At 41.4% G+C, this 27,929-nt stretch overlaps 2 protein-coding genes across 3 annotated transcripts in view; both read left to right on the plus strand.

The window, feature by feature from the left end:
• prom1b (prominin 1 b) overlaps positions 1–13,769 on the plus strand; it is a 36,047-nt gene extending 22,278 nt beyond the window's left edge. The window contains exons 12-27 of one of the 2 annotated variants that reach the window (XM_034085776.1): positions 324–476; positions 928–1,051; positions 1,161–1,264; positions 1,394–1,478; positions 1,588–1,734; positions 2,255–2,326; positions 3,190–3,282; positions 4,692–4,745; positions 4,975–5,055; positions 5,861–5,929; positions 6,737–6,826; positions 10,230–10,345; positions 10,879–10,944; positions 11,183–11,271; positions 12,210–12,244; positions 12,344–13,769. In XM_034085776.1, the coding sequence (XP_033941667.1) occupies positions 324–476; positions 928–1,051; positions 1,161–1,264; positions 1,394–1,478; positions 1,588–1,734; positions 2,255–2,326; positions 3,190–3,282; positions 4,692–4,745; positions 4,975–5,055; positions 5,861–5,929; positions 6,737–6,826; positions 10,230–10,345; positions 10,879–10,944; positions 11,183–11,267 (1,339 nt within the window). In that variant the 3' untranslated portion in view covers positions 11,268–11,271; positions 12,210–12,244; positions 12,344–13,769. The remainder of the gene's footprint in view (positions 1–323; positions 477–927; positions 1,052–1,160; positions 1,265–1,393; positions 1,479–1,587; positions 1,735–2,254; positions 2,327–3,189; positions 3,283–4,691; positions 4,746–4,974; positions 5,056–5,860; positions 5,930–6,736; positions 6,827–10,229; positions 10,346–10,878; positions 10,945–11,182; positions 11,272–12,209; positions 12,245–12,343) is intronic. The other variant, XM_071203435.1, reaches the window with a different exon arrangement.
• A 9,401-nt stretch (positions 13,770–23,170) lies between these two features.
• fgfbp2b (fibroblast growth factor binding protein 2b) lies at positions 23,171–24,806 on the plus strand. Its single transcript, XM_034094857.1, has 4 exons — positions 23,171–23,254; positions 23,375–23,860; positions 24,020–24,218; positions 24,464–24,806. The coding sequence occupies exons 1-3, from the start codon at positions 23,171–23,173 to the stop codon at positions 24,203–24,205; spliced, it is 756 nt and encodes a 251-aa protein (XP_033950748.1). The 3' UTR covers positions 24,206–24,218; positions 24,464–24,806.
• The last annotated feature ends 3,123 nt before the right edge of the window (positions 24,807–27,929 follow it).

Below are 27,929 nucleotides of genomic sequence, written 5' to 3' on the forward strand. Positions count from 1 at the left end.
TAAATTAGAAACAATTGAATGAACAAAGAGGAGTATTTAGCAGCTGAAGGGACAAATATTTCCCTCAAAACTAAATCAGAGCTGACAGACAGTGAATATTGGACTTAACATTCACCAGGTTCTCTGTGTTTCTGCGAATACTCAGTTGGCTGCTGAAAAGTTATTTGTGTGTGTGTGTGTGTGTGTGTGTGTGTGTGTGTGTGTGTGTGTGTGTGTGTGTGTGTGTGTGTGTGTGTGTGTGTGTGTGTGTGTGTGTGTGTGTGTGTGTGTGTGTGTGTGTGTGTGTGTGTGTGTGTGTGTGTGTGTGTGTGTGTGTGTCGCAGGTGGGTCGGCTGTGTGGCAGTGCTCTGCATGGTGATCTTGGTCCTGGCCTTTAACACCCTCGGACTGCTGTGTGGCGCCTGCGGCTACGACGAGCAAGCGACACCAACAACACGAGGCTGCCTCTCAAACACCGGCGGCAACCTGCTAATGGCGTATGTTTCCCAAAGTGTACAACCCTCAAACTGAGAGGAGTGACAAGAGGGCTTATTTTTGAGTTCATCAGTCTGAAGGATACACAAATATAAGAAATCAAGCAAACATGTTCAGAATAAGATTGAGAATCAGAATGCCTTTATTTGTCCCGCAACGATGAAAGGAACATTATTACATCAGCAGAAGTATTGTGCAGATAAAGTAAGAGAATAGACTTAACATATTCAAAAATAACTAAGTAGTTCACACGTTATTAACAATAAAAAATACAATAAGTAAAAAATAAATAACAGATAAGTAGACCACAAAACTAAGTAGCAGTGTATATATATATATATATTATTTAAAGTGACCATATCAAATCATAGAAGTAGCAATTGTAAAAGATGATGGATGCAGGAAACAGATAGTACAAGATAACTGATGTGTTTGTGTCTATTGGTCTTTCAGTGGAGTTGGCTTCTCTTTTATCTCCGTCTGGGTGCTGATGGCCATTGTGTCGACCTTGTTTGTTATTGGAGGCAACGTGGAGAAGATGGTGTGTGAACCCCTCGCTAACCGACAGCTATTCAAGGTGCAGAAAACAAGTTCACTTCTTTTCCTGAATCATCTCTCCTCTGCCTCTCGGAGCAAAATCATGTGGCCCTGTGGCTTTGTGCTGATGAAAATGCATGTGTGTATAGATCATAGACACTCCATTCCTGGTTCATCCCGGCAAGAAGAACTTCCTTCCTGGTATGCTGTTTCAGAATCCTAACATTGACTTGACTTTGGGAGGCATGTACAGGTAATATACCAACAACTAACACTGTTCATACTTGACATAAAGATCACTGTTTACTACCAGTAGCACAAATGCTCATAAGTGTACACTAGAGGCGTTTTAGCGTGTGACTGTACTGTGTTTGTCTCGTAGGGACTGCTATGAGAACAACGGTCTGTACCATTCTCTGCAGCTGGAGACGATGTTCAACATCAACTCCTTCCTCAACAGAACTGTGGTAAGTCTCACTGCACTCTGTAGGAAATGCTGATAAAAACCTGTGTTACCGATGCATTGGGTAAGCAAGATGAAAGGTTACTTATCAGTTTAAGTGTTTTTAACAACAGTACAACAAGGATCTGGCCAAAGTGTTGGAGGGAGTGCAGGTGGACCTACAGGACGTCACGCTGTTGGAGCAGGCCGGCAGAGACAACCTCATCAACTTCGCCAACTCTGGAATCGGACATATCAACTATGAAGCCTACCTGACTGAGGTATACATTTATAGAATATGAATTTAATACTCCTTCGCGTCGAAAGGAGCCAGTTGAGGTGGTTCGGGCACCTAGTTAGGATGCCACCTGGGTGCCTCCCTAGGGAGGTGTTCCAGGCACGTCCAGCTGGGAAGAGACCAAGGAGTAGACCTAGGACCAGGTGGAGGGATTATATCTCTTCGCTGGCCTGGGAGCGCCTTGGGACCCCCCAGTCAGAGCTGGTTGATGTCGCCAGGGAAAAGAAAGTTTGGGGCTCTCTGCTGGAACTGCTACCCCCGCGACCCGACCACGGATAAGCGGGAGAAGATGGATGGATGGATGGATGAATTTAATACAAATAATATTTCAAAAAAAGCTTCTCTCTATTCCTCTACTCATCCTATTCACTTGTAATATGCTTATTCAAAAGAGTACTCATTTGGGCTGAGAAGTCTATTTCATTGGAAAAACCCAAACTCCAATCAAGACTGAAACTATGATCCCTGCTTCATGAGTGTATGTTTTGGTTTTGTTATTCTAGTTAAACAAAGGAGTAACTATCTCAGATCTCCTGTCCTTCTCTACTGACCTGGAGGCTCAGGCAGACCAACTGGTGAGTCTCATCATTATCGTACCAACAGATTAAAGCAACAACATGAAGCTGCTCTCATTAATCAAATGCCAAAATGATAAAGAAATGTGATAACAGTTATGTTTCACACACATAGGTAATACACTTTGCTTTGAATTATTATGTAAGTTATTCTTACAGAACTGCTGTTAAACAAAAACAGGGTTAGTTATATGTAAATGGGTTTTACTTTCCTCTACTTCAACTAGTGCTAGCTACTTTCTTTGTAAAAGAGTTTGCAACACTGAACTGAACACAGTGCATTTTGTTTTCCATTGCTTTGCTCTGTGAATAGAGCTTTCATTTACCCACAAGGCTGAACCAGGTAGCAGACAGAATTTTAGAATGAAAGCGATCTGATAGAGGACCAAACGCTGTTGGTGTCATTAATGCACAGCCCTTGCATTGTGCAATCAACATTTACTTTATAATGATACGTTAAAACAAGTTTATATTGCCTCTTAAGCATTAACATGTTGTAGACTGTAGCAATGATATAGACATTTTTTTAAACCACAAGTGCAAACATACATTTGGACAGACTGTGCAGAAAATAATTTTATTTCATGCTCAGTTGGTTCGAACAAGGAGCCCATTCACCCTGAAAACACTCACACACACATTCATGGCACATGCAGAGCACAGAGTACAGGAACCGTGCCATTTAAAGACACATGGGACATGCCACAGAAGGATTAGTGTGTGCCTGCATTTCTGAGGCAGGAAGGAAGGAAGAAAAGAAGCCAGGAAAAATAAATCATTGAGTTTATATTAATTACCTGCAGTAATTAAAGATTGAACTGCATCAAACTTCTGTATCCTCTGCTTATTGTTTGTGTGTACAGCCCCGGGGTGCTCTGGAGAATGCACTGAAAGGACACGCCAGCAGTATCAGACAGATCCACAGGGATCAAGTGGTTCCAATGGAGCAAGCAATGGTAATCAACTCTCTCATTAAAAAAATAAACCGACACTCAATACATATGCACAACCAAATCAGAATCAGAATACCTTTATTAGTCCCACAGAGGGGACATTTGCGTAGTTACAGCAGGAAAAAGAGCCACAGACAGCTTAATGCTACATATGTTAAATATGTGACATGCATTAAAAAAAAGTACTAAGTTATGGTATAATAAAAAATATAATAAAAAATAAAAAGTTACATAATTTAAAAAAATACACATCCTGTAACAGTTCTTAGGATTTAGCAGCCAGATGTATATTACACAGTTATTAACGGCATCTATATATATTGCACATCTAGCACATATTGCACATAGGTGGTTGGTATTTAACAGCAGCAAGTTACACAGTTTACAAAATACACACCTTGTAACATTTCTAAGGATTTAGCAGCCAGGTATATATGACACAGTTATTAACGGAAATACACACAGATTACCCCCGTTTCTTCCGCTGACAAAATAAAATCTCCCTCAGCATGTTACCTTAAGCCTGAAGATCACAATCTTTTAGAACTTAAGGCCCATTTCTTTGGCAACCTTCCTAAAAAAATATAAAAACTGGGCTGTTAATTGTGTTATGCCACTGTCAGCTTTAATTACACAAATACATATTGTGCTTACCCTCAGTGAAACACTGGAGTTTGGTATTGACTGACTTAGTTGCAGCTGCAGCTCTCGGCACAAATCCAAAAGCTCCTTCGACATCGTTAAGGGTTTATTGCTTCAAGCTAATCCATCAGCAACCATATATCTAGCTTTGGAAAGGAGATTCAGACATTTACCAACATCCTGTTAGTTACTAGCCCTGACAGAGACCTACAGGTTGAAACATGTAAACTTTTTAAAAGATTTAGCCACTGCAATTGTAATATTTAATTCCTTGTTCTTATGTTGGAGTGCCTGAATTGCCTTCCTATTTAAAAATAAGTAAAATAAAAAATATACATCAATTGTGATTTATTTTCTCATGAATATTGTAATGCTTACTGTAATAGCTGATATACAAAAAAGTATTGATTGTATGCTACACAGAAATAAATCTAAATATAATATCATATAACTCATTATTACAAATAAACAAACATAATGTAATTATACATTTTTAGCGATGTATTACGAAACATGTTCCTCTGTTAGCTGGTCCCCTTTAACTTTACTTATTTTCTTTCTTCTTCCTATTTGTTTGTTAAACGGTGACAGAAATATGTGAAAGCGCGGGTAAGCCCTGTGTTCATAAATGTGTGTGTGTTTATCGTAGCAGTGTTGTAAATGTTGTGACAGCAGTGATGTGACGTAATGGATATTTCTGTTTGTGAAAAATGTGGTCATGGCATTATTGTTTGTTGGGTAACAGTTTGTGTTTGTGTCTCCTCACACAGAGTACACTGAGTCAGAGCATCAAGCAGCTGCAGAGGATGTCCAACGACCTGACGGTGAGGGAACAAACAAAACACTTTTTACTTTCGTATTGACTTGCCGTCTAATTTATCAAAATCAACATCAATTCAAACAACAAATCAAAGACATTGAAGGATTTAAATAAAACGTGGTGCACTCGTCTTATTTGTCTTCTATATTATAAACTGAACATAAAAAGTAAACCATTTTAGATGTTTTGCTTTATTTATGTTCTATATTAACAAATTAATCTCTCTCTTTTAGGTTAAGGCCACGAATATCCTGAGTGCCATCGATGCAGCAGAATACCTCATCACTCATAACGCCTCCCATGTGGTGAAAAGGGTAAAATAAAATATGTAACAATGTTAAAGGTCCCATGTCATGGCCATTTCTACTGATCATAATTCCATTGTTGAGGTCTACTAGAATACATTTATATTGTGCAATTTTCCAAACTCACATTGGTTTCTCGTACAGCATCTCTGTATAGTATGTGTATTCACTCTCTGTCCTAAACGGCTTGTTGGAGCTCCTGCCCCCCCCCCTCCCTGTGAGCCCAGTGGCCGTCTGCGAGACAGCGAGACACAGCGAAACCCAGTCCGAAACACACACACACCCGCAGCCTGGCTGGGAGTTTGTGTGTGTGCCCAGGCTGAGTTCCACAGTGTCTCGCTGTCGCGCCGACCCCACACCAGTGAGCCAGCTCACACTGTCCCGCTCCTCGCAGCAGCAAGCTTCGCAACGTCCCGCTGAGTGTGTGTGTGTGAGGAAATCCGCGGATTGGTCCAAACGTAACGGCTCCGCGGACGTTACGTCACTATACCCGAAATACATCACTGTACCCAAGAAGTAAACAATGGAAAAAGAGAAATCTCCAATGAGGCGTTCTGGGGCAGCATAGACAGGTCTTTTCTGTGTTAGAGTTGTACTCACTGCAGGGTGTACTTTGAGGGTTTGTGACTCTGCAGACCGTTTACATGCATAACAAACTTCATAACACACAAGGGGACGGGTAATAACCGGAAAAGCATGACATGGGACCTTTAATGTTGATACACGACCTTCCTTTTTAGACACTTGTTGCTTCAGACTGGTGAATCAGATGATATAAGATGGCGTCACACGTTTTCCTTTTCTGTCTGTCTAGGAAACCAAAGGCTACACAGAGAACTTGGTGGGATACTTCAAACAGTACACAGCATGGGTTAAACATTCGGTGAGTATATTACCAGTTTTCTCTGATGTATACATTATTAATGACCCCTTTTATCTCTCCGTGGAAACGGCAAACGTTTTTTAAACTTGGATCCTTTGGGAAAGTTGGAGTTTTGAAAAAAAAAATACAATAAGTGCACTGGGGGAATTAATAATGAAGTACAGTGTACACGAAGCACTTTACTGTAGCATCCACTGAGAGGGAAAATAGCACGATACAAAAACATGACAGCAGATGAAAACATGACAACCTTCTTCAAATCAATATGTGTAACAAATAAAAAGATCATAATTACTTGATGTTTTCTAAATATAACCCGACCATTTAGGATTTAATTTGCACCTTTTAAATTTAAAAGGTCATCTCGTCATCACCTTCTTCTTCTGCACTGGTTTAATGGCACGTAACTGGAGACTTAGCACCCCCTGCTGCTTCTCTTGATGAACCAACTCCGGAAATGTGCATTACAGTAATATATGGAAACGTACAGAAATGTGCTTACACTTTGCTATGTTTGGATGGAAACCTGCCAGCAGAAAATAATATTATTATAGGATGCAAAAAAGTGAGCTGTAAAATCAGCTCTGTACTGATCTGAGTGAACATGATGTTCAGGTTTCAGGACACAGTTCCGAAGGCCAGTTTGATTGAAATTTGGTTTGAAAGAAACTGAAATGATCTTTTTTGTCAAACCAAAAGTCTGTAATTAGGAGACTTTCTTCTGCTAAACTATACTCATGCAGTTTACATTTGACTTCATTCATACATGCACTGTAATCTATACCTTTGTGTGTTTTTCTCCTACAGTTGAGTTCAGAGGTGGCCCAGTGTAAACCCATCAGTAACATTGTGGACAGCATGGAGATTGTAGGCTGCAGCTTCATAGTGGATTCAGTGGTAAGGCACCAGAACACTGTGTGTGTGTGTGTGTGTGTGTGTGTGTGTGTGTGTGTGTGTGTGTGTGTGTGTGTGTGTGTGTGTGTGTGTGTGTGTGTGTGTGTGTGTGTGTGTGTGTGTGTGTGTGTGTGTGTGTGTGTGTGGGTGTGTGGGTGTGTGGGGGGGGATGTGGGTGGGTGGGTGTGGGTGTGCTTGTGTGTCACACAGATTCATGCCACAGCTGTATGTACAGTACATGTTCCCCCGAATGTATTTATTTGGATTTCAACTAGAAGTATAAACGGCTCTTTGACGGTTTGAGCGAGCACTGGGTTTTTTGGGAGTGATGAAGTCTGTGGAGTCATTCTGCCACACATAAGAGAACAGTATGTTCTCAAGTCTTCAACACACTCCCTCTCACACACTGAGATGAGATAGAGTCCGTAGGCCATACAGGGAGTAACATACACATACTGTAGATCCTTCACTGTTTTCACTCTGTCCCTGAGGAGAGGCAAAGTATTTGCATATTAGCTATATATTATATGTGTGTGTGTGCGTGTGTGTGTGTGTGTGTGTGTGTGTGTGTGTGTGTGTGTGTGTGTGTGTATTTGGATTTCAACTAGAAGTATAAATCACTCAATCAATCAATGTTTATTTATATAGCCCAATATCACAAATGTTACATTTGTCTCAGTGGTCTTCACAGTGTGTACAGAATATCAGTATGACAATACGACACCCACTGTCCTTAGACCCTCACATCGTACAAGGAAAAACTTCCGAAGAAAACCCAGTTTAAAGGGGAAAATGGGAGAAACCTCAGGGAGAGCAACAGAGGAGGGATCCCTCTCCCAGGACGGACAGACGTGCAATAGATGCCATGTGTAAATTGAAAAGATAATACATTTGCAACATAGGTAGTCCAAATGTTTGGAAATGCATGTGTGTATAATAGGAAGATGAATCCATGAGGATATCCATCCAGGACCGATGATCCAGGACCACAGCCACGACTCGCGATCCAGGGCTCGCGATCCAGGACACAGGACCGCAGGATCATCCATGTCCCCCGACAAACTAAGCCTATATCAGCAAAACTAGGGGCTGAATCTAATCAGCCCTAACTATAAGCTTTATCAAAAAGGAAGGTCTTAAGCACACTCTTAAAAACGGATAGGGTGTCTGCCGCCCGAACACAAACTGGAAGCTGATTCCACAAATGTGGAGCTTGATAAGAAAAGGCTCTGGCTCCCATTGTACTTTTAGAGATTCTAGGAACAACCAACAACCCTGCATTCTTGGAACGCAATGCCCTAGTAGGACAGTAGGGTATAATGAGTTCTTTAAGGTAAGATGGCGCCTGCCCATTAAGGGCTTTGTAGTCGAGAAGAAGAATTTTAAATTCTATCCTGTGTTCTATGGGGAGCCAGTGTAAGGCAGCCAGAACAGGAGTAATGTGGTCCCTTTTCCTAACTCTGGTTAGTACACGATCCGCAGCATTTTGAATCAGCTGAAGCGACTTGACTGACTTCTTGGTACTCCCTGATAATAAAGAGTTACAATAATCCAGCCTAGAAGTAGCAAATGCATGGACTAGTTTCTCTGCATCGTTTTGAGGCAAGATATGCCTGATTTTTGCAATGTTACGTAGATGGAAGTAGGCGGTCCTTGAAATTGATTTTATGTGGGCGTTAAAGGATAAATCCTGATCAAATATAACACCAAGATTCCTTACAGTCTCACTGGAGGCCAAATTAATGCCATCCATAGTTAGTATATCTTTAGATAATTTGTTTCGTAGATTCTTCGGGCCAAGTACAATAACTTTTTGGTCGTGTTTAACATCAAAAAGTTTAAGGTCATCCACGTTTTTAAGTCCTTAAGACAGTCTTGAATTGTATTTAGATGATTAATTTCATCAGGCTCGATTGATAAATATAGTTGAGTATCATCCGCATAACAATGAAAGTTTACAGAATGATTCCTTATAATATTGCCTAAAGGAAGCATAATGTGAACAAAATAGGTCCGAGCACTGAGCCCTGTGGCACTCCATGGCTAACTTTGGTTTGCATGGAAGATTCATCGTTGACACGTACAAACTGAGAGCGTTCAGATAGATAGGACCTAAACCAGCCTAAAGCAGTTCCCTGTATGCCAACTAAGTGCTCTAGTCTTTGCAATAGGATATCATGGTCGATAGTATCAAATGCAGCACTGAGATCGAGCAAAACAAGAATAGAGACAAGTCCCTTGTCTGAGGCTATTAGAATGTCATTTGTGACTTTAACCAGAGCTGTCTCTGTGCTATGATGTGTTCTAAAGCCAGACTGAAAATCTTCAAATAAATCATTGTTTTTTAAGTAATCACACAACTGTTTTGCGACCGCTTTCTCAAGAATTTTTGAGAGGAACGGAAGATTAGAAATAGGTCTTTCGTTGGCTAAAACCTCTGGATCGAGGCTGTGCTTTTTAAGAAGCGGTTTTATCACTGCTACTTTGAATGATTGTGGAACATAGCCTGATAATAAAGACATATTCATAATATTTAATAAAGAAGTGCTAATTAATGGAAAAACTTCCTTCAACAGCTTAGTTGGAATTGGGTCTAACATGCTCTTTGACAGTTTGAGTGAGCACTGGGTTTTTTGGAAGTGATGAAGTCTGTGGAGTCATTCTGCCACACATAAGAGAACAGTATGTTCTCAAGTCTTCAACACACTCCCTCTCACACACTGAGATGAGATAGAGTCCGTAGGCCATACAGGGAGTAACATACACATACTGTAGATCCTTCACTGTTTTCACTCTGTCCCTGAGGAGAGGCAAAGTATTTGCATATTAGCTATATATTATATGTGTGTGTGTGTGTGTGTGTGTGTGTGTGTGTGTGTGTGTGTGTGTGTGTGTGTGTGTGTGTGTGTGTGTGTGTGTGTGTGTGTGTGTGGTGTGTGTGTGTGTGTGTGTGTGTGTGTGTGTGTGTGTGTGTGTGTGTGTGTGTGTGTGTGTGTTGTGTGTGTGTGTGTGTGTGTGTGTGTGTGTGTGTGTGTGTGTGTGTGTGTGTGTGTGAGAGAGAGAGAGAGAGAGAGGGTTTAATGACTGTGGTCAATCCAAACAGAGATTTATAAAGCAGTGCCTGCAGGCCCGGTACTGTATGTGCTGCATGTGTGTGCATGCAAACAAGTTTTTATTCATATGTTCTGTACTATGTGTGCCTTCTAATGGGCACATCTTGGCCATCAATGTGTATGTGCTGCATGTTAAATCTCTTGGGTTGCAACCAACGCTTCTTTCATTATCAATCTCCACATTTCAAATGTGAAAATGCCAAATAAGTCCAAGGAGACTTCATGTCACTTATTTTTCTGATCAGAGGTTAACTGGTGAAAATATTTTTTTTATTGTTTTTGTGGTTTTTCAGAACACATTCTGGTTTGGTCTGGGAGGCTGCTGTGTCCTCCTGATCCCCAGCATCATTGTTTCTGTCAAACTGGCAAAGTATTACAGAAGGATGGACACAGAAGATGTCTTTGAAGAGTGAGTAAACACACACACACACACGGTTTACATTACATACTGTATATCCACTGACGGAAGTTTATTTTGTTTTTATTGGTAGTTTTTCTTAATCTTTTTCTGTAGATCAAAACTAAATTAATGAATCCTCTTGTTTCCTTCTCTCTGTCATTATTCCTTCTCATGGTCTTTGATTATCCTCATATTTTCTCCTGGTATTTGTTCCACTCTCTCCAGAACCACTTACCCGTGGCTTGTTGCACTTTAATGTTTGTCTGCCATCCGTGCATCCTCTCCTCCTCTTCCACATGTTTACATACCATGTTTGGAATTGGACACTTGACTGTGGATTTCCTGAGATCATTCTTAAATGTTTTCTTATGGGAAATCACGCATGAACTTTGTCTCTTTGCGTGGATCTTCATTTCATCATCTCCTCCTGCATCTGCCTCCTCTTTTCCACTTTATTTCCGGGGATCACTCCATCCTTGTTGCTTTGAGTGGAGTCTTCCCATTTTCTTTCTCACCTGTCCACCCCCGCTCTTGTGTTGCAGTATGGGTAATACAGGTAATCATGGGGGACAAGTGTGTGGTATCCATGGAGACCTTGCTGTGGTCAGGTACGAGCAGCGTCTCTGCTTGTTCGCATGCCGTGGGGTTAATTGGTGGAGGAATACTTTGACAGTCTGCAGACATTTGCTACAGATCTTCACAGATTTTAAGTTAAAAACCATTCCCCATAAGTATGTATTTTGTGTGTGTGTGTGTGTGTGTGTGTGTGTGTGTGTGTGTGTGTGTGTGTGTGTGTGTGTGTGTGTGTGTGTGTGTGTGTGTGTGTGTGTGTGTGTGTGTGTACAGTATCTCTCCCTATCCCAACACTCTGACCCGGTTCCCTCGGGCCTCGGCTCCTCCGAGCTACGCCGACTGGGAAGGATCTCCTTGATGAGGTACTGACTGTCCGTCGTCACTTTGCACTAATCTCCATCTAACAACTTCAAAACAACATTATGCAAAAACTGGCACTTCTGGGATTCATAAATACAAATGTTGCCCTAATACAATGCTTTGTGTTTTTAGCATTGCTTCTCTTTCTCTTCTTGGCTTCAAATGTCAACATCTTCTTCATTCTTTTTGCCTCTGCTATGATGTCCGTACTGAGGATACCGAGCTAGCTTTGTCTTATAGCTTCTCAAAGGCACATAGTGTAAGAACAGAAGTTCAGGGAGTGAGGTTGGACACGAAGAGGATGCATTCTTCCTACTGTATAACATGATAAGCTGTTCTTTTTGAGTAAAGAAATTGCATAATGTTGCTTTTAAAAGTTTGTTTTAACAAGTAAACTAAAACCACCTGAGAACAACCCGCCATTTAATCATCATCAGTCTGATTTCACCCAGGAGATTCTTCTTCCTCTTCTTCTGGTCTCATTCATCCTTCCATCCATCACTGCTGTTGTCTACCTACGATTTTCCACAACTCTCAACAAGGAATAGCACATATCTTTCATCATTCCCACTTGATGCAATATCCAACTATCTTCATATGTTGTACGATTTTGGTAAATGTTTCGCTAAATAGTACTAAAAGGAAGCTTTTTTTTGATGATAGCATCTTGTGCCTTTGGTGTAGAACACTTAAATACAACTTTGGGAACTTAAATGGTTTGTTTTGGAGGGGAATTACACATTTTCATCATTGCATGATATGGAGTTATCTATGTAACCAAAAAATACTTAATTCATCCAACATTAAACAGAAATGTGACCTGAAATATATTTGAAACTACTCTATTCTTTTGTTTTTCATTTATTCATACTTTTACTTATAAAAGCAATAGAGCATCGACAAAAGTAAAGCAGCTGATTACATTTTTTTTTTTTCACAGCGGACAAGAGGGCTGGAACTGAAATTCCCCTCGAGGTAAGTCATCTCTTCCGTCTACACCTCTCTTTAGGGATAATAAACAGAAAACACTGTGAAAACTCTGGTTATTTCTGACATGTCCTCTCTCTTTTCAAGGATTTCTGGACATTCCAGTTCTCTCCATTCAGATCTTATAACACGTCGGAAGATCAAAAGGAAGAACAACAATTAGGAACTGTGTGGTGAGGCGTCCCACCCCCCAGTGCCCCTTTCAAGCCATTGGACAAGGACCTCAGATGCCAACCAACTGTAATTTATAAAGTGTTATTTCATTCACATCAGCACCGCAGCCGTCCTTCTAGTGTTTCATACTATAGATCATCAACTTTCACAGAAATGTTCCTGCATAGCTAGTTGTTCCTGTAGATAATTCATTTGTTTGTACCTACATTATCACCTTTACCATGATGACACAAGTGTAACATTTTTTACACTTTCAAAACCTTTGAAAGTTTTATATACTTTTGTTAATGTTTGTTTTATAACACATAAGTAGCTTTTTGTAGGGGTAGCTTTTTATTTTCTTGGTCAATATGTGTAATGTAGCTTGCATTGTTTTGACTCGACAAGTTCAAACGACCAAAGAATCATTGATTCGCTTTCTTGTTGAGAGTTAGATAAAAAGATGGCACTCTCGTGTCTTTTAGTTAAATACCAGGATCCAGTAGGAATAGCAATCAATATCACCATAAATGAAACCACTAGCATGATGGAAGAACACATTCATTTTCATGGTGGCTATGTTCTGGACTCAGGGTAGGACTGATCCATTGCCCTGGCAGAGAACGCTGAGGTAGACGAATATGAGATATGAAGGGGGTCAATGGAGTTTGCCCATCCGGTCTACATTGGTTTTACAGACTTTTCTGGTGAAGGCTCACGAACGTGTCCCTCAACTAGTGTTGGTTGTGTGTTCAGCTGGAATAGAAAGCTGTGTCCATATGTTTGACACAAAGTCAAACCCGTTTCCAGTCCAGCCCTGCGATTTAGATCCTCCCCAAACTTGCTGTAATGAGTGAGTTTCAGAGGATGTGGTGTGTGGAGTTTGCTCCACTGGTCAGAGCAAGGCTAACAGTCATTTAGCTAAGCTAACATTGTCAATGGTGTAGCTTCAGGGCTAGTATACAGACAGGATACTGATATTGATCTTCTCAACTAACCTTCAGCAAGAAAGTGAAGTTCTTGTTAATTATTTAAAACCTTGAGACATGGAGACATCAGTCCAGAATTAATCATGGTCCATCAGGCTGTAAAGAGTTTCTAGCTTTTCAACAGACACATGAGTTACAAACCCAGCAAGGTTTCAAGACAGCTAACAAACAAAAATATTGTGTCTCCATTTTTTACCAGACCATTAGAGACCACTAGTTGCTTGTGTTTCTTTTTTTTTTCTTCACCATTCTGGGGTTGGGATAATACAAATCCCAGAAGCCTCTTTGGTGAAAGAGGCCTGTTTGAGGAACAAAGCGTACACACAAATATTATATTACAGCTGGAGTCTGGTGAAGGCGCGAAACTGTGAATAAAGACTTCAGTCTTACAACTGTGTGCTGTGTTTTTCTTGCTGCATATACTAATGAAACGTATGTACTATCCACTGTTATATCAACCACTGAGGAAACTTTGATTGTTTTTGTTCTTTCAAAGGTCATTAATCACCCAAACTATCTTTTAAGTGTGCTTTCATGCTATACATAAACTCTGAGCAACAGCTAGGAATGAGAAAGAACACTTGACGATGTGCACACAGCAAATATGCAGATGTGTTCAATCTCGACGCCCCCACAAAAAAATCCAACTTAGCGCCTCTGCCAAAACATACAGAACACCAGGGAACGCAGAGAACATTCACGTAACATATGCAGAGCTGAATATGAGCACACAGCAGCTGACAGGCTTCAGGTTGACAGGTTTGCAGGGAGCAGTGGGGGGATTTGGCGGAGGTGTTGTGACGCCGTTGCATCCTATCACAAGAGGACTAGACTAATTTAGGGAAACATCTGGTTTAGACAACATACCGACACACATGCACTTGACAGGTTTGCAGGGAGCAGTGGGGGGGTTTGGCGGAGGTGGTGTGACGCCGTTGCATCCTATCACAAGAGGACTAGACTAATTTAAGGAAACATCTGGTTTAGACAACATACCGACACACACGCACTTCATATGTTTACTTTGTTTTCCGGGTGTATCTTACAGGGGAACTTGTTCTCTTCCCCAACAGATTGATGGTTATAAAAACAAAACATCTGAATGTACTGAGGGCATGTGTGCATTTGTTAACACATGTGACTTTGTACACAGCATCAGGGCAATACTGTAAACTCTTCTTCCGCCCTGTGTCCAAACCAGCCGCTACATGAAGAACAAGTCTCCTTAAAGAAGAAGATGAACCTTTATTAATCCCCCTAGGGGGAAATTCAGTTTTTCACTCTGGCTTGTATTTAGTATTTTTAATACACACACACACACACGGTATACAAGTAGGTGCACACATGCACATGCAATACACACACAGTTATACACACTATACAGAATACACATGCACTTGGAGAGGGCCCGAGCGAAGAGGCTGCCAGTTTAGCCGGCGCCGGGGAGCAATTGGGGGTTCGGTGCCTTGCTCAAGAGCACCTCGGCAGGGCACAGGAGGTGAACTGGCACCTCTCTAGCTACCAGTCCACTCCGTGTTTTTTTGGTCGATCGGGACTCTAACCGGTGACCCTTCGGTCAAGTCCCTACAGACTGAGCCACTGCCGCCGTTCTTCTGTAGTTTCATATGTCAAAACTCACTGTAGGTTTCAAGTTTGAACTCAAAACCAGTTTGGTCAACAAAGGGATTCCTGGGCCCTGCCATTGTAGCCATCTTTAACTTATAGTAGACCTTCTTAGGGGTATGGTGGTCCAGTCTCAAGGGTGTATGGCACTCTCAACTCTTTCCAAGACAAGCCGGGGCCCTGCCTGCCAGTAGCTTTGCCGATATCTGTGTTGATAGGTAATAGATTAAGAGCGGTGAATCAGTTTAGAAACAGGAAGTGCTCAAACGTTTGTGTGAGTTTATCAAATTTAGCAGTGATTCCATATCAGCCACAGCTTGTCACAAGAAATCTGACTGATAGTGTATTTAACAATATATAATAATTGTCTATAGTGTGTATTGACTTTGACCGTTTAGTCATTGTTGGTGATTTTAACATCCATGTTGACAACCCCCAGGACAAAGCTAAAGAACTGTTTTGTGTTCTTGATAACTATGGACTGACTCAGCATGTGACGGAGCCCACGCACAATAAGGGGCACACTCTGGACTTAATTATCTCAAAGGGTCTGAATTCAATTCAAACAATTCAATTCAAACACAATTCCATCAGATTAATGATAAAAACCTAGAGGACATTATACAACATCTGAAATCCTCCTCCTATCAAAAAGAAATGTCATTGCATGGCCTCAGATCTACTTCATATAGTAAACATGTCTCTTCACTCAGGTGTTTTTCCACAGGCCCTGAAAACTGCAGTCATTAAACCGCTCTTAAAAAAGAATAATCTAGATGCTTCAGTAATGAACAATTACAGGCCCATATCAAACCTGCCATTTCTAGGTAAAATCATTGAAAAAGTTGTTTTTCAACAGTTGAGTAATTTCTTGCAATTAAATAACTGTTTCGATGTGTTCCAGTCAGGATTTCGTCCATACCACAGCACTGAGACTGCTCTTGTAAAGGTCTTCAATGACATCAACTTATACACAGACAGTGCCAGAACTTCAGTGTTAGTATTATTAGATCTCAGTGCTGCGTTTGACACTGTTGACCACAGCATATTACTCGACCGACTAGAAAACTGGGTAGGACTTTCGGCAACAGTTCTAAATTGGTTTGAATCCTACTTAAAGGACAGAAACAACTTTGTTTCTATAGGTAAATACAAATCCGAGTTGACAAATATGACATGTGGGGTTCCTCAAGGCTCCATCTTTGGGCCTCTTCTCTTTAACGTCTACATGCTACCACTGGCTCAGATAATGAAAAACAACAAAATAAGTTACCATAGCTATGCGGATGACACACATTTACATAACCATTTCTCCAGGAGACTATGCTACAATTCAAACACTGAGTAAGTGCATTGAACAAATCAATGCCTGGATGTGTCAGAACTTTCTCCAATGAAACAAAGATAAAACTGAGGTAATGGTTTTTGGAGCTAAGGCAGAAAGTATAAAAGTCAGGGCTGAGCTTCAGTCTGCAATGTTCAAAACAACAGATAAAGCCAGAGATCTAGGTGTAGTCATGGACTCTGACCTGAGTTTCAACAGTCACATTAAAACAATTACTAAATCCGCCTACTATCACCTAAAGAACATATCTAGGATTAAAAGAATAATGTCACAGCAGGATTTGGACTAACTTGTCCATGCTTTTATCTTCAGTGGACTCGACTACTGTAATGGTGTCTTTTTAGGTCTCACTAAAAAATATATTAGAAAGCTGCAGCTAATTCAGAATGCTGCTGCTTGAGTATATAGTCTATAGTCTTTACACTGGCTTCCTGTGTGTCAAATAATTTATTTCAAAAATATTGCTGCTGGTTTATAAAGCTTAGAATGGTTTAGGCCCAAAATACATTTCTGACCTCCTGCTAAATTATGAACCATCCAGATCTCTCAGGTCTTCAGGGACTGGTCAGCTTTCTGTCACCAGAGTCAGAACTAAACATGAAGAAGCAATATTCAGTTATTATGCTCCAAATATCTGGAACAAACTCCCAGAAACCTGCCGGTCCGCTGCAACTCTTACTACTTTTAAATCCAGGCTGAAGACTTTTATTTTTGCCGCTGCTTTTAATTGAACTACATCTTAAACTGCACTGTAACTTTTATCCATGTATTTTTTTCTTTTAATGTTTATTTTATTATCTTTGCTTTTTAATGACTGTTTTTAAATGCCATTTTCTTAATATCTTTCATTTTTGTAAAGCATTTTGAATTGCCTTGTGTTGAAAGGTGCTATATAAATAAACTTGCCTTGCCTTTAGCTCAGACTCTATTCTGACGTTCGGTTGTAGAAATGTTGGCGTTTCGTTGAATGTTGTCTCTAACCTACGGGACAGTTGCATAAAAATTGTTCTATGTCTTAAATATAACTTAGAAATTAGACAATGTATGGACACTTACATTGCCTGAAGCTATGACTAAATCTGACTTAAATAGCGCTCAAGCAATGCATTATAGATAAAATAAAAGACTTTACATTACATTGCATTTAGCTGACGCTTTTATCCAAAGCGACTTACAATAAGTACATTTGACCAGGAAGACACAACCTTGAAGAAAACAGAATCATATAAGTACATCAGGTTTCATAGAGCCAAGTATTTCAAGTGCTACTCAACTGGCTATAGATAAGCCAGTCCTTTATTAGTATATAAGTGCTCTGTTAGCAGTTATTTGTTAGTAATTCTATCGCTCGAGGTGGAGTCGAAAGAGATGAGTTTTCAGTCTGCGCCGGAAGGTGTGTAAGCTTTCTGCCATCCTGATATCAATGGGGAGATCATTCCACCATTTTGGAGCCAGGATAGCAAACCCACGTGTTTTTGCTGATGGGAACTTGGGTCCCCCTTGCAGCGAGGGTGCCGCGAGTCGTTTGGCTGATGCAGAGCGTAGCGCACGCGCTGGGGTGTACAGTTTAACCATGTCCTGGATGTAGGAAGGGCTAGATCCATTCGCAGCATGGTACGCAAGTACCATTGTCTTGAAGTGGATTCTAGCAGTTACCGGAAGCCAGTGGAGGGAGCGGAGGAGCGGCGTGGTGTGGGAACATTTAGGAAGGTTGAAGACCAGACGAGCCGCTGCATTCTGAATGAGCTGCAGAGGTTGGATGGCCCATGCAGGTAGACCAGCCAGGAGGGAGTTGCAGTAGTCTAGGCGTGAGCTGACGAGAGCCTGGACCAGAACGTGCGTCGCTTTCTGGGTCAGCTGGGGACGTATCTTCCTGATGTTGTAGAGCGTGTATCTGCAGCAACGGGTTGTAGCAGCGATGTTTGCAGTGAAGGACAGGTTGTTATCTAGGATCACACCCAGATTCCTTGCAGTCAGGGTCGGGGAAACAACAGAGGTGCCGATGTTGATAGTTAGGTCAAGAGAGGGACAATCTTTTCCCGGAAGGAAAAGCACTTCAGTTTTGTCAAGGTTGAGCTTGAGATGATGAGCGGACATCCACTGAGAGATGTCAGCTAAACAAGCAGAGATGTGTGCGACGACCTGGGTCTCAGAGCGGGGAAAGGACAGAATTAATTGGGTGTCGTCAGCGTAGCAGTGGTATGAAAAACCATGCGGGCTAATGACAGATCCGAGCGAGTTTGTGTACAGGGAGAAGAGGAGGGGACCAAGAACAGAGCCCTGAGGGACCCCTGTAATTAATTGACAAGGATCGGACTCTGACCCTCTCCAAGTTACCCTGTAGGTGCGGTCTTTGAGGTATGAGGTGAGGAGGGAAAGTGCAGAGCCTGAAACTCCAAGTTCTTGGAGAGTGCGAAGGAGGATCTGATGGTTCACCGTGTCGAATGCAGCAGACAGGTCCAACAGGATGATGACAGAGGAGAGGGAGGCTGCTTTAGCAGTGTGCAGTTCCTCAATGACAGCAATGAGGGCAGTTTCTGTGGAGTGACATGCCTTGAAACCAGACTGGTGCGGATCCAGAAGGTTGTTCTGATGGAGATAACAGGAGAGTTGTTTAAAGGGAAATGGAAACACTTTTCAAACTGCTTTCCATGCGACAATATTACCATTAGGAAATGTATTTATCTAGTCTATTTCCAATGTAAACGATCGAGATACGCGAATTTACTTTTTGAAATACGTGCCTAATGACCATGGGCGCTTCCATTGCTCCGGGACTTTTCCAGTGACGTCACTGATTGGGTACGGCTTCCTGGGCCAAAGCTCAATAACAAACAACATGGCGTGCAATGCACCAGTAGTTTACATTACAAGAAAACGGTCGTCGTTAGGAGTTTATTGTATTGCCCCAGGCTGCACAAATGGATTTTATACAAAGAAGGAAGAAGTACATTTCCATAGGCTGCCACTAAAGGATGAGAAGCTGCTCAAAGTCCAGTCTGGATGCCTGGTTCAATACAAAACATTGGATTTGAAGCCAGGATCTGTTCCCACAATATTCGATTTCTCAACGTATGCAGTCGGGAACACCGACCGTCCCAGCACGTCGGCCGCGCAAGACAATGAAGTGAAGTTCGAGCCACCAAACGAGTTGCTTCAGCTGCAGAGAGAGAGGTAAATATTGCAGCACTACCAGATTACTAGCTCACACATGTATTTACTGACACAGTGTGACCTTATTAATTAACGCAATCGCGTCCAAACTAAATGGTAGCTATTATTATGACGCACAATAGAGAATTGGGGGTGTTCTATAGCTCAACTAATTAAACTGGCATACACACGCTCATCTGTCGAAAACAGCCCTAAAAAGGCTAGTATTGCTATTGATGGATGGTATTGCAGGACCCAGAGCGCACGGAGCACAGAGCGGACAGCAGATAACGGAATTGCAGTTGTATTTCTTATAGATTATCAGAACATTTCAAAGGGGACACAGCCCCATTGGATATTAACCTATGGATTAACTACATCATCGTTTTTATCGTTGTAATGCCATTGAAGACCAGTTTAGACCAGACAATGAGGAAGGTAAGCCGTTAGCCTGGCGTATGTTAGTACCTAGCGCCACTTGTTTTGATGTACGTTTTTGTGGATAACCTCGCGAGTTTGTATCTTCCAGTGTTGAGGTGGGCACCGTTAGATTCTGTGTCTCCTTGCGATCATAAACGTGATGTGTTGGATGTGCGGCTAGGATAAGTAATAAGGGAGCTATCGGTGCAGTAATAGGTTAGCATTTTCGCTCGGGGCTAATTCAGAGGCTCACTGTTAGCATTGTGTTTTTTTAATTTTTTTATTCCGGATCGTATGCCACTCTATTCGACCGAATCGGTTCATAAGCATAGGCCATGGGATGCCTGGTAACTGTAGATGCTTCCACATCAATGTCATCTCCCGACGAATAGTCAAATTCATCGTTCAAAACGTCGATCTCATTGCAAAATTCCTCCATCGCTGCCATATCTGCTACGTTGTGTTGACTTTCGGTGGAGCGAAAACACAGCCAGTGACGTCACTATTTGGGACTCCCCTAATGGCGGCGGCCTGGTGTTGATGAAATGGGTGAGAAACGGTAGAATATCAGGAGCGATAGTCTGAAGGAGGTTTGAAGGGATAGGGTCCAGAGGACAGGTGGTAGGGCGGGCAGAGGTAATGAGGGTAAGAACCTCACTTGGCGAGAGAGGGGAAAAGGAGGTCAGTGTGCGGGTGAAAGGAGGGTCTGGTGACCCAGCGGTGAGTAAAGGTGAGTCAGAAAAAGAAGAGCGAATATCATCAACCTTTTTTTCAAAGTGGTTAACAAAGTCGCTTGACAGAAGTGAGGAGGGGGGGAGGGGCTTTTGGCCGGTTATAGCGATTAGGAGATACACGGGGCCAGTGATAATTGCGAGAAGACACATGAACAGGAATGGAGAAAATACACATGATTATAGCATGAGGGGCTAGAAAGCTAAAGAAAAGAAAAATAAGACACCAGCGATACTTAGCTCAATCAAAGTAGGATTTGCCTCCTCTTTGCCACCCTCGTGACTCCCGCAGGACTCCCGCAGGACTCCAATGTCTTTGTCCGTCTTAGAGACTCCCGCAGGACTCCAATGTCTGACGCTGAAGCTCAAAGAAAGAGCTACCTAAATGGACACCTGATTGCTGGGTTCTCACAGCTGTGGTGCCACGCCCCTCTAATTAGTTAACTCTCTACAGCTGATGGGCGACAGCTGAGAGGCCATGCCTATTTAAAATGCAGCCTAGATTGCCTACTGAGAGCAGTGCAAGATGTTCACGTGATCAGATCTGAGATTTAAATTCTCTCAAAAGCGCCGTTTTTAGCTACAATAACTACAGAACAATTATACAGAGTAGAATAACTGAAATAGAGAAGTCTAATTAAACAAGAATAGTACTTACAGTGGCTGCTGCGTCAATAGGTATTGTCGCCACCGGGTCAAAATGCACACTTTACAGAAGCGAACATGTCAGACGCAAGAGCAACATCGACTGAAAACCCGCCTGCTGAAAAAACTGTTAAATTGTTAACAGTTGAAAGTATTTAGCTAAAGGTTAGCTAATGCATAAACTGTTGAAATAGTTAGCTATAAGTAGCCTGATGGGGAAAACAGCCTAAAGTAATGGATGAATGTTTAAATACATAGCCTAAAGTACCGAATAAACAGTTAAAATAGTTAGCTAAATGTTATAGTTTAAAACACTAACCTAACAGTAGTGAAAATAATGGTTATTTATTTATTGAAGTAATGGGTAAACCATTGTAATAGTTAGCTAAAAGTTATGGATTTACAGCTGAAAGTTAGCTAAAGTTAGCTAACATTTATGGACAATCAACTAGTTAGCTAAACGTATTGGATAAACATTTGAATACACTTTGCTAAAAATACAGAATCAATTATTAAAATAAGTAGGTCTAAGTAATGGATAACATTCCTAATAGTCGGTCAAAAGTAATGGATAAAAAAGTTGAAGTAGTTAGCTAACAGAATACTAATCCAATCCAACTTTATTTATATAGCACTTTAAAACCTCCAGACCAAAGTGCTGTAGGCCTACAGAGAGATACATAAAATATACTAGTTGAAAAAGTTAGCTAAAAATAAGCACCTTTTTGCTAAAGATAGCTTATAAACACTGGAAATAGTTCGCAAAAATACGAATACCAAGTCACGATAAAGACATGGATGTCTAATGATACCACGCCTGTGTAATTTTTAATGGGGGCTGTAGTTTTTTTTTTCTCTGCTCTCAAAGTAAACATTTTTGTACCTATGTTTTAAATATAGACTGTATTGACTCACAGTAGCTATAGTAAATTAGTAATCAATAGCTTACATTTATAAAACAGGTTTTTTTTGTATAGGCTAGCCAACATTAGTCACTGTAAGCTACACTTCAAACCAGATCAAGTGAGTGTATCAAAATCAGAATAACTAAAACTTTAGATTGTAAGAACTATGTCCTTCTTCACACAGTCTGACAGTAGCCTCTCACACTTTCCTAGTCTAACTCTCCTACATGCATCAGTTTTTACAACATGCAACATTTGGCCCTTTTGGCTGCACGGCTGGAGTTTGTAAATGTTTCCCAAACGCTATATCTCTCTGTCTTTGTTTAGATCTGTTGGTCTTGCAACAAGAAAGACTGTATCAAACTAAAACCGTTGCAGATGAACATGATAAGGTTTTAATAATTACAGGGTCACATATCAACTTTAAACCCCCAGCAGATAACTTCTGGTTGTACTTAGGCTCGGACCCTCTGTCCTCTGCACCCCCTCTCCCCCTCATCAATAGTCAAAGAACCTCTTATGTAACTTTATATAATGCCTCACAACCCTTTTGCACACACGTTTGGCTGTGTAACGTCCTTTCGCCCTCTTACTCCCCCCACCCCTCTGCTGCTCCTATACAGACCTGGTGACCGCGTCCCTTCACCCCTTTTCCTCCCCCCTTGGTTTATGTTCCCCCCCTCCTTCTACCCTCTCATCCATCAATTTTTTTAGTTTTGAAAATACCACACAAGCTTTATGTGGTTTCATGTATGTGTATCTGTGAGTGTGGGTTTTTGTGAGGGGGTTCAGTGCAGGAGGAGGGGTCCCTCAGCACACCTGAATAATACCTTCTTTGTGAGCTTCAGCTCTATAAAGTCCCTCGCAGACGCTTCCTACCCTTGTACACATCGACCTTCAGTGCGGCTACATACCTTCATCCATCCACCACCAACCCACCTAACGCAGCCATGAGAGCCAGGATGAGAGTTGCACTGCTGTTTCTGGCAGCCGCTGTTTGGGTGGCAAGTGCTCAGACCAACAACAGCAGCAACGTCAAGCAGCAGCAGCAGCAGCAGCAGCAGCAGCAGCAGCAGCAGCAGCAGCAGCAGCAGCAGCAGGAGAAGCAGCAGGAAAAGCAGCAAGATAAGCAGCAAGAGAAACAGCTTCAACAGCAGCAGCTTCAACAGCAACAGCAGCAGCAGCAACAACGCAGCATCTGGGATGAGCCCATCAGGTTCACCAGTAAGAGCAAGGACACCTGCAGCATGGTGGTGTCTGGAGCCGGGGACTATACTCGCCTGCGTGTCTCCTGCAAAGGTCCGAGCCAGGGTCAGACCCCCGGACGCTCCTACTACTGCGACTTCCAGGGCAAACCCAACCTGTGCCGCGCCTACAACCTCAACCCTCGCCACTTCTTCACCCAGGTGATGTGGGACATGAGGAAGCTGAGCCACGCCTGCCAGGGACCCAAAATCTACCGCCCAGCGATGTGCAAGAAATACCCCGAAGAGGCCCAGATGACCTTCCTGGCCTCCTGGCCCAAGACCACCACACCCAAGCCCTCCAAGCCTGTGCAGGAGCCACGTAAGCCTGTGGTGCCCGCCGCGAACAAACCAGTCACCACCCCTAACAAACCAGTCACCACCCCTAACAAACCAGTCACCACCCCGAACAAACCAGTCACCACCCCGAACAAACCAGTCACCACCCCGAACAAACCAGTCACCACCCCGAACAAACCAGTCACCACCCCGAACAAACCAGTCACCACCCCGAACAAACCAGTCACTACTCCCAAATCAGTCAAGCCCAATCAGCAGCCCGCTAAGCCCCAGCCAGGCAAGGGCCCATCCCAGCCCAAGAAAGCTGCCCCCAAGCCTGGGAAGACCACTACCCGTCCCACAGAGCAGACCGACGCAAAATCCTCCCGCATCGCCAACGAGTATTGCTGGAAGAGCTTCCAAGGCGTCTGCACCTACTTCATCAGCTGGTTCCAGAACTGAGGTGATACTGCAGGTGAGTCAGAATTTAAGATAGAGATAGAGAGATTCTGTAAGAGATAGCATGACAAAGTAAGGTCTAAAAGAGAGTGATAGATAAACATGCATATGTTTTGCTTGTGTAAATCTAACTGGGAACCAATGCAAAACTAGAAATCATCAGTAGTAGTAGTAGAAGTGATCAAGTGTAAAATAAGAGCAAGTGGAACATTGCATTTGCATTCACAAGGGAAATAAACAAAATGTTCTCCCTTGTTTCAGGTTGGAAACAGCAGCGTCAGGTCTCTTCTCGACTATCTTTGACCTCTCCAGGATCTGTGCAGGATCCTCTGAAGTGATTTTGTCGCCTCGTGAGGTCCGACTCACCACACCGGAGCATCTCAAGGCTGAGCCACAAACACTCGACCTACACTTGTGTACGGTTAGAGAATGACTGCTTGTGCTATCATGTAGTGCATATGTATTTTTTTAAATCAAATTGTAAAACACACAGCAAGTTAAAAAGGTAAAATATGGCAGGCATGTGATTCTGTTTGTAAATGATGTAAAATCGTGTCATGTAAATGTTCCAACATGTGAAGAGAATAAAGTCAGTTGGGAGACATCTCTGTTTCTGTGTCGCTGTGTTTAAACTGGTTTTCACACACACTCTTTCAAAGGAGTCCTTGTTTCTCTCCATCGCCGTCTGTAACAACATGTCTGCAGCCTGGGTGAGTGGGTGAGGAAGTTGTTAGAGTGCAGACGGCAGTGCAGATAATACACAGGGCGCCTGAGCAGAGCTAAACACGTCTTTGTATGAGCCGATGAATTGAGTCTTAAGAGCGACCGTGTGCAGGAACAGAGGAGGTCTGTGTGAGAGGAAACCAGTGAGGCTGCAGCTCCGGTGCTGTTAACACAAACACACACAGTGATAATGTTGAGGCTCACCTTTCACAGTGAGAGTAGCTGCTTTGTATGGTAAATCAACTCTATAACATAAATTGGTACCACTTTACAATAAGACTACCATTATAAAGGATTCATAAAGGGTTTATAATTAGGAATTAGGTTGTAAACACTTTATTCATCTTTAAGAACCATTTATAAACCAGTTTAAGAACCATTTATAAACCAGTTCTAACATACATCAACACAGGCTCACTATTTGGCAAGATGACTAAGCCTTATATTAAATCAGCCTACTATCACCTAAAGAATATATCTAGGAGTAAAAGACTAATGTCACAGCATGATTTGGAAAAACGTGTCCATGCCTTTATCTTCAGTAGACTGGACTACTGCAATGGTGTCTTCACAGGTCTCACTAAACAATCTATTAGGAAGCTGCAGCTGATTCAGAACGCCGCTGCTCGAGTCCTCACTAACACTAAGAAAGTGGATCACATCACTCCTGTTCTGAAGTCTTTACACTGGCTTCCTGTGTGTCAAAGAATAGATTTCAAAATACTGCTGCTGGTTTATAAAGCACTGAATGGTTTAGGCCCAACATACATTTCTAACCTCCTGCTAAATTATGAACCATCCAGATCTCTCAGGTCTTCAGGGACTGGTCAGCTTTCTGTCCCCAGAGTCAGAACTAAACATGGAGAAGCAGCGTTCAGTTATTATGCTCCAAATATCTGGAACAAACTCCCAGAAACCTGCAGGTCCGCTGCAACTCTGACTACTTTTAAATCCAGGCTGAAGACTTTTCTTTTTGCCGCTGCTTTTAATTGAACTATTCATATCTTAAACTGCACTATAACTTTTATCCATGTACTTTTTCTTTTAATGTTTAATTGAACTATTCATATCTTAAACTGCACTGTAACTTTTATCCATGTATTTTTCCTTTTAATGTTTATTTTATTAGCTTTTCTTTTTTAATGCTTAATGTCTTTCATTTTTTGTAAAGCACTTTGAATTGCCTTGCGTTGAAAAGTGCTATATAAATAAACTTGCCTTGCCTTGCCTTATATTGGCTACTTAGCGAGAATCGACTCAGTGAACAACAGATACTAAGGATGCTGGCTGATGAAGAAGACGAAGTAAGCTATGTAGCCAATATAAGACTTAGCAGTACAGATACATGTGGGCTCACTATTTGGCAAGCAACCGGTCACAGTTGCCCTATTTATCTCATGTCTTATAAAAGCTTATTAATGATTTATAAAGTGTTCACAACCTAATTAATAAATGAATTACAAACTATTTGTAAACCCTTTATAAGGGTAGTTTTATTGTAAAGTGGTACCCATAAATTCTAGTGGTGAAAGAAGCACTCAAATCCTTAACTTAATTGAAAACAATGTAACAGTAAAATAACTCTGTAACAGTTCTGCATTCACACTCCCATATAGTTAGCATACAGATGTGTTAGCAGTAAAATGAAGGTATTAAAATAACTTGTTCTGTAGAAAGGTGGACATCAATGCATAAACAACATTTGACTGTTGTTGCTGATCAGGGAGGAGCACATTTTAATTTACCATGATATGTGGCAGTCCAGTGGTTCCAGACCTAAAGGGTTAAGATACATTTGGGGCGGTTGTGAGATAAGCCTGAAAAAGATGGTAAAAACTTTAACAATGTGTTGTATGTTATATGATTTTAATGTTAAATATTAATCTGGAAAGTAAAGTAACAAGGTGAAAAATCGTTTTTTATGGAAGTATAAAATAGCATTAAAAAGGAAAAACTCAAGTACAAGTACCTCAGAATGATACTTCAGTAGTATGCGAGTAAATGTAATTCCACAACTATTCAAATGTATGTATCACCTTTTATTGTGTAATGGTAAAGAGGCTGCTGAACCAATATCAGCCACAAGATGGGGATGCTGAATGCAGAGTGTGTACACACACACACACACACACACACACACACACACACACACACACACACACACACACACACACACACACACACACACACACACACACACACACACACACACACACACACACACACACACACACACACACACACACACACACACACACACACACACACACACCTGCTACTGTTTACTTGCAGTAAGTCCTGCACTGCTGCTTCTGACACAGTGACTCAGTGATCATTTTCTGTAACTTGTGATATTGTTAGACTCGTGCCCATATCAAACTCTATAGCTCTGTCCTTTATCACCATGATGTCTTTGTTCAGTCAGCAGTGTGAGCTGAAACATGAACACAGGGTGGGGTGGATCCATTCATTCACATCTCTGTTGTAAGTGATTCAACAGCACAACATCAAAAACACCTTTATAGTTTATGCTATAAAACATAACGTTATATATGTATAACAGCTCTTTTTTTAATGTTAATAAACTAAGAGCAATCTAGAAATGTATATGTTTGTATTGTGGCTTAGTTTTGTTGAATGGAGAATTATTCGAGGCTCTTTTTACATGATGCCACTTTCTTGCAACATACTTTTATTAATATGGATGTTGTTTTTGATGGGATTAGTTTTGTGTCATAAAAATAAAGCAACACTTTCTCAGAATCAAGCAAAACTAAGAGTTTAAGAGAAAAAAAACTGAGTCAAGCAAAATAAAATAAACTATAAGTTGCAAAGAAATAATTTGTGTAATCATATAAACTATAAGTCTTTTTTCTTTGTTTTAACATATCTTTTTATTTGCAGTTCTTTCTCAATGATCAGACTTTTTTTTGTTTTCGATTCTGACCATAGACTGTATATATATTATACAGATTATTATATATTATAATATTATATATATATA

This window comes from Pseudochaenichthys georgianus, chromosome 1, assembly GCF_902827115.2.
Source record: "Pseudochaenichthys georgianus chromosome 1, fPseGeo1.2, whole genome shotgun sequence".
Taxonomy (NCBI): Eukaryota; Metazoa; Chordata; class Actinopteri; order Perciformes; family Channichthyidae; genus Pseudochaenichthys; species Pseudochaenichthys georgianus.

What these genes read in the sequence shown, in the direction of transcription:
- fgfbp2b (XM_034094857.1), top strand. Translation starts at nt 23,171, where the DNA reads ATGAGAGCCAGGATGAGAGTTGCACTGCTGTTTCTGGCAGCCGCTGTT. An exon ending in AGACCAACAACAGCAGCAAC is followed by an intron (nt 23,255 to 23,374) that starts GTCAAGCAGCAG and finishes CAGCTTCAACAG; the next exon opens with CAGCAGCTTCAACAGCAACA. An exon ending in TCACCACCCCTAACAAACCA is followed by an intron (nt 23,861 to 24,019) that starts GTCACCACCCCG and finishes AAGCCCAATCAG; the next exon opens with CAGCCCGCTAAGCCCCAGCC.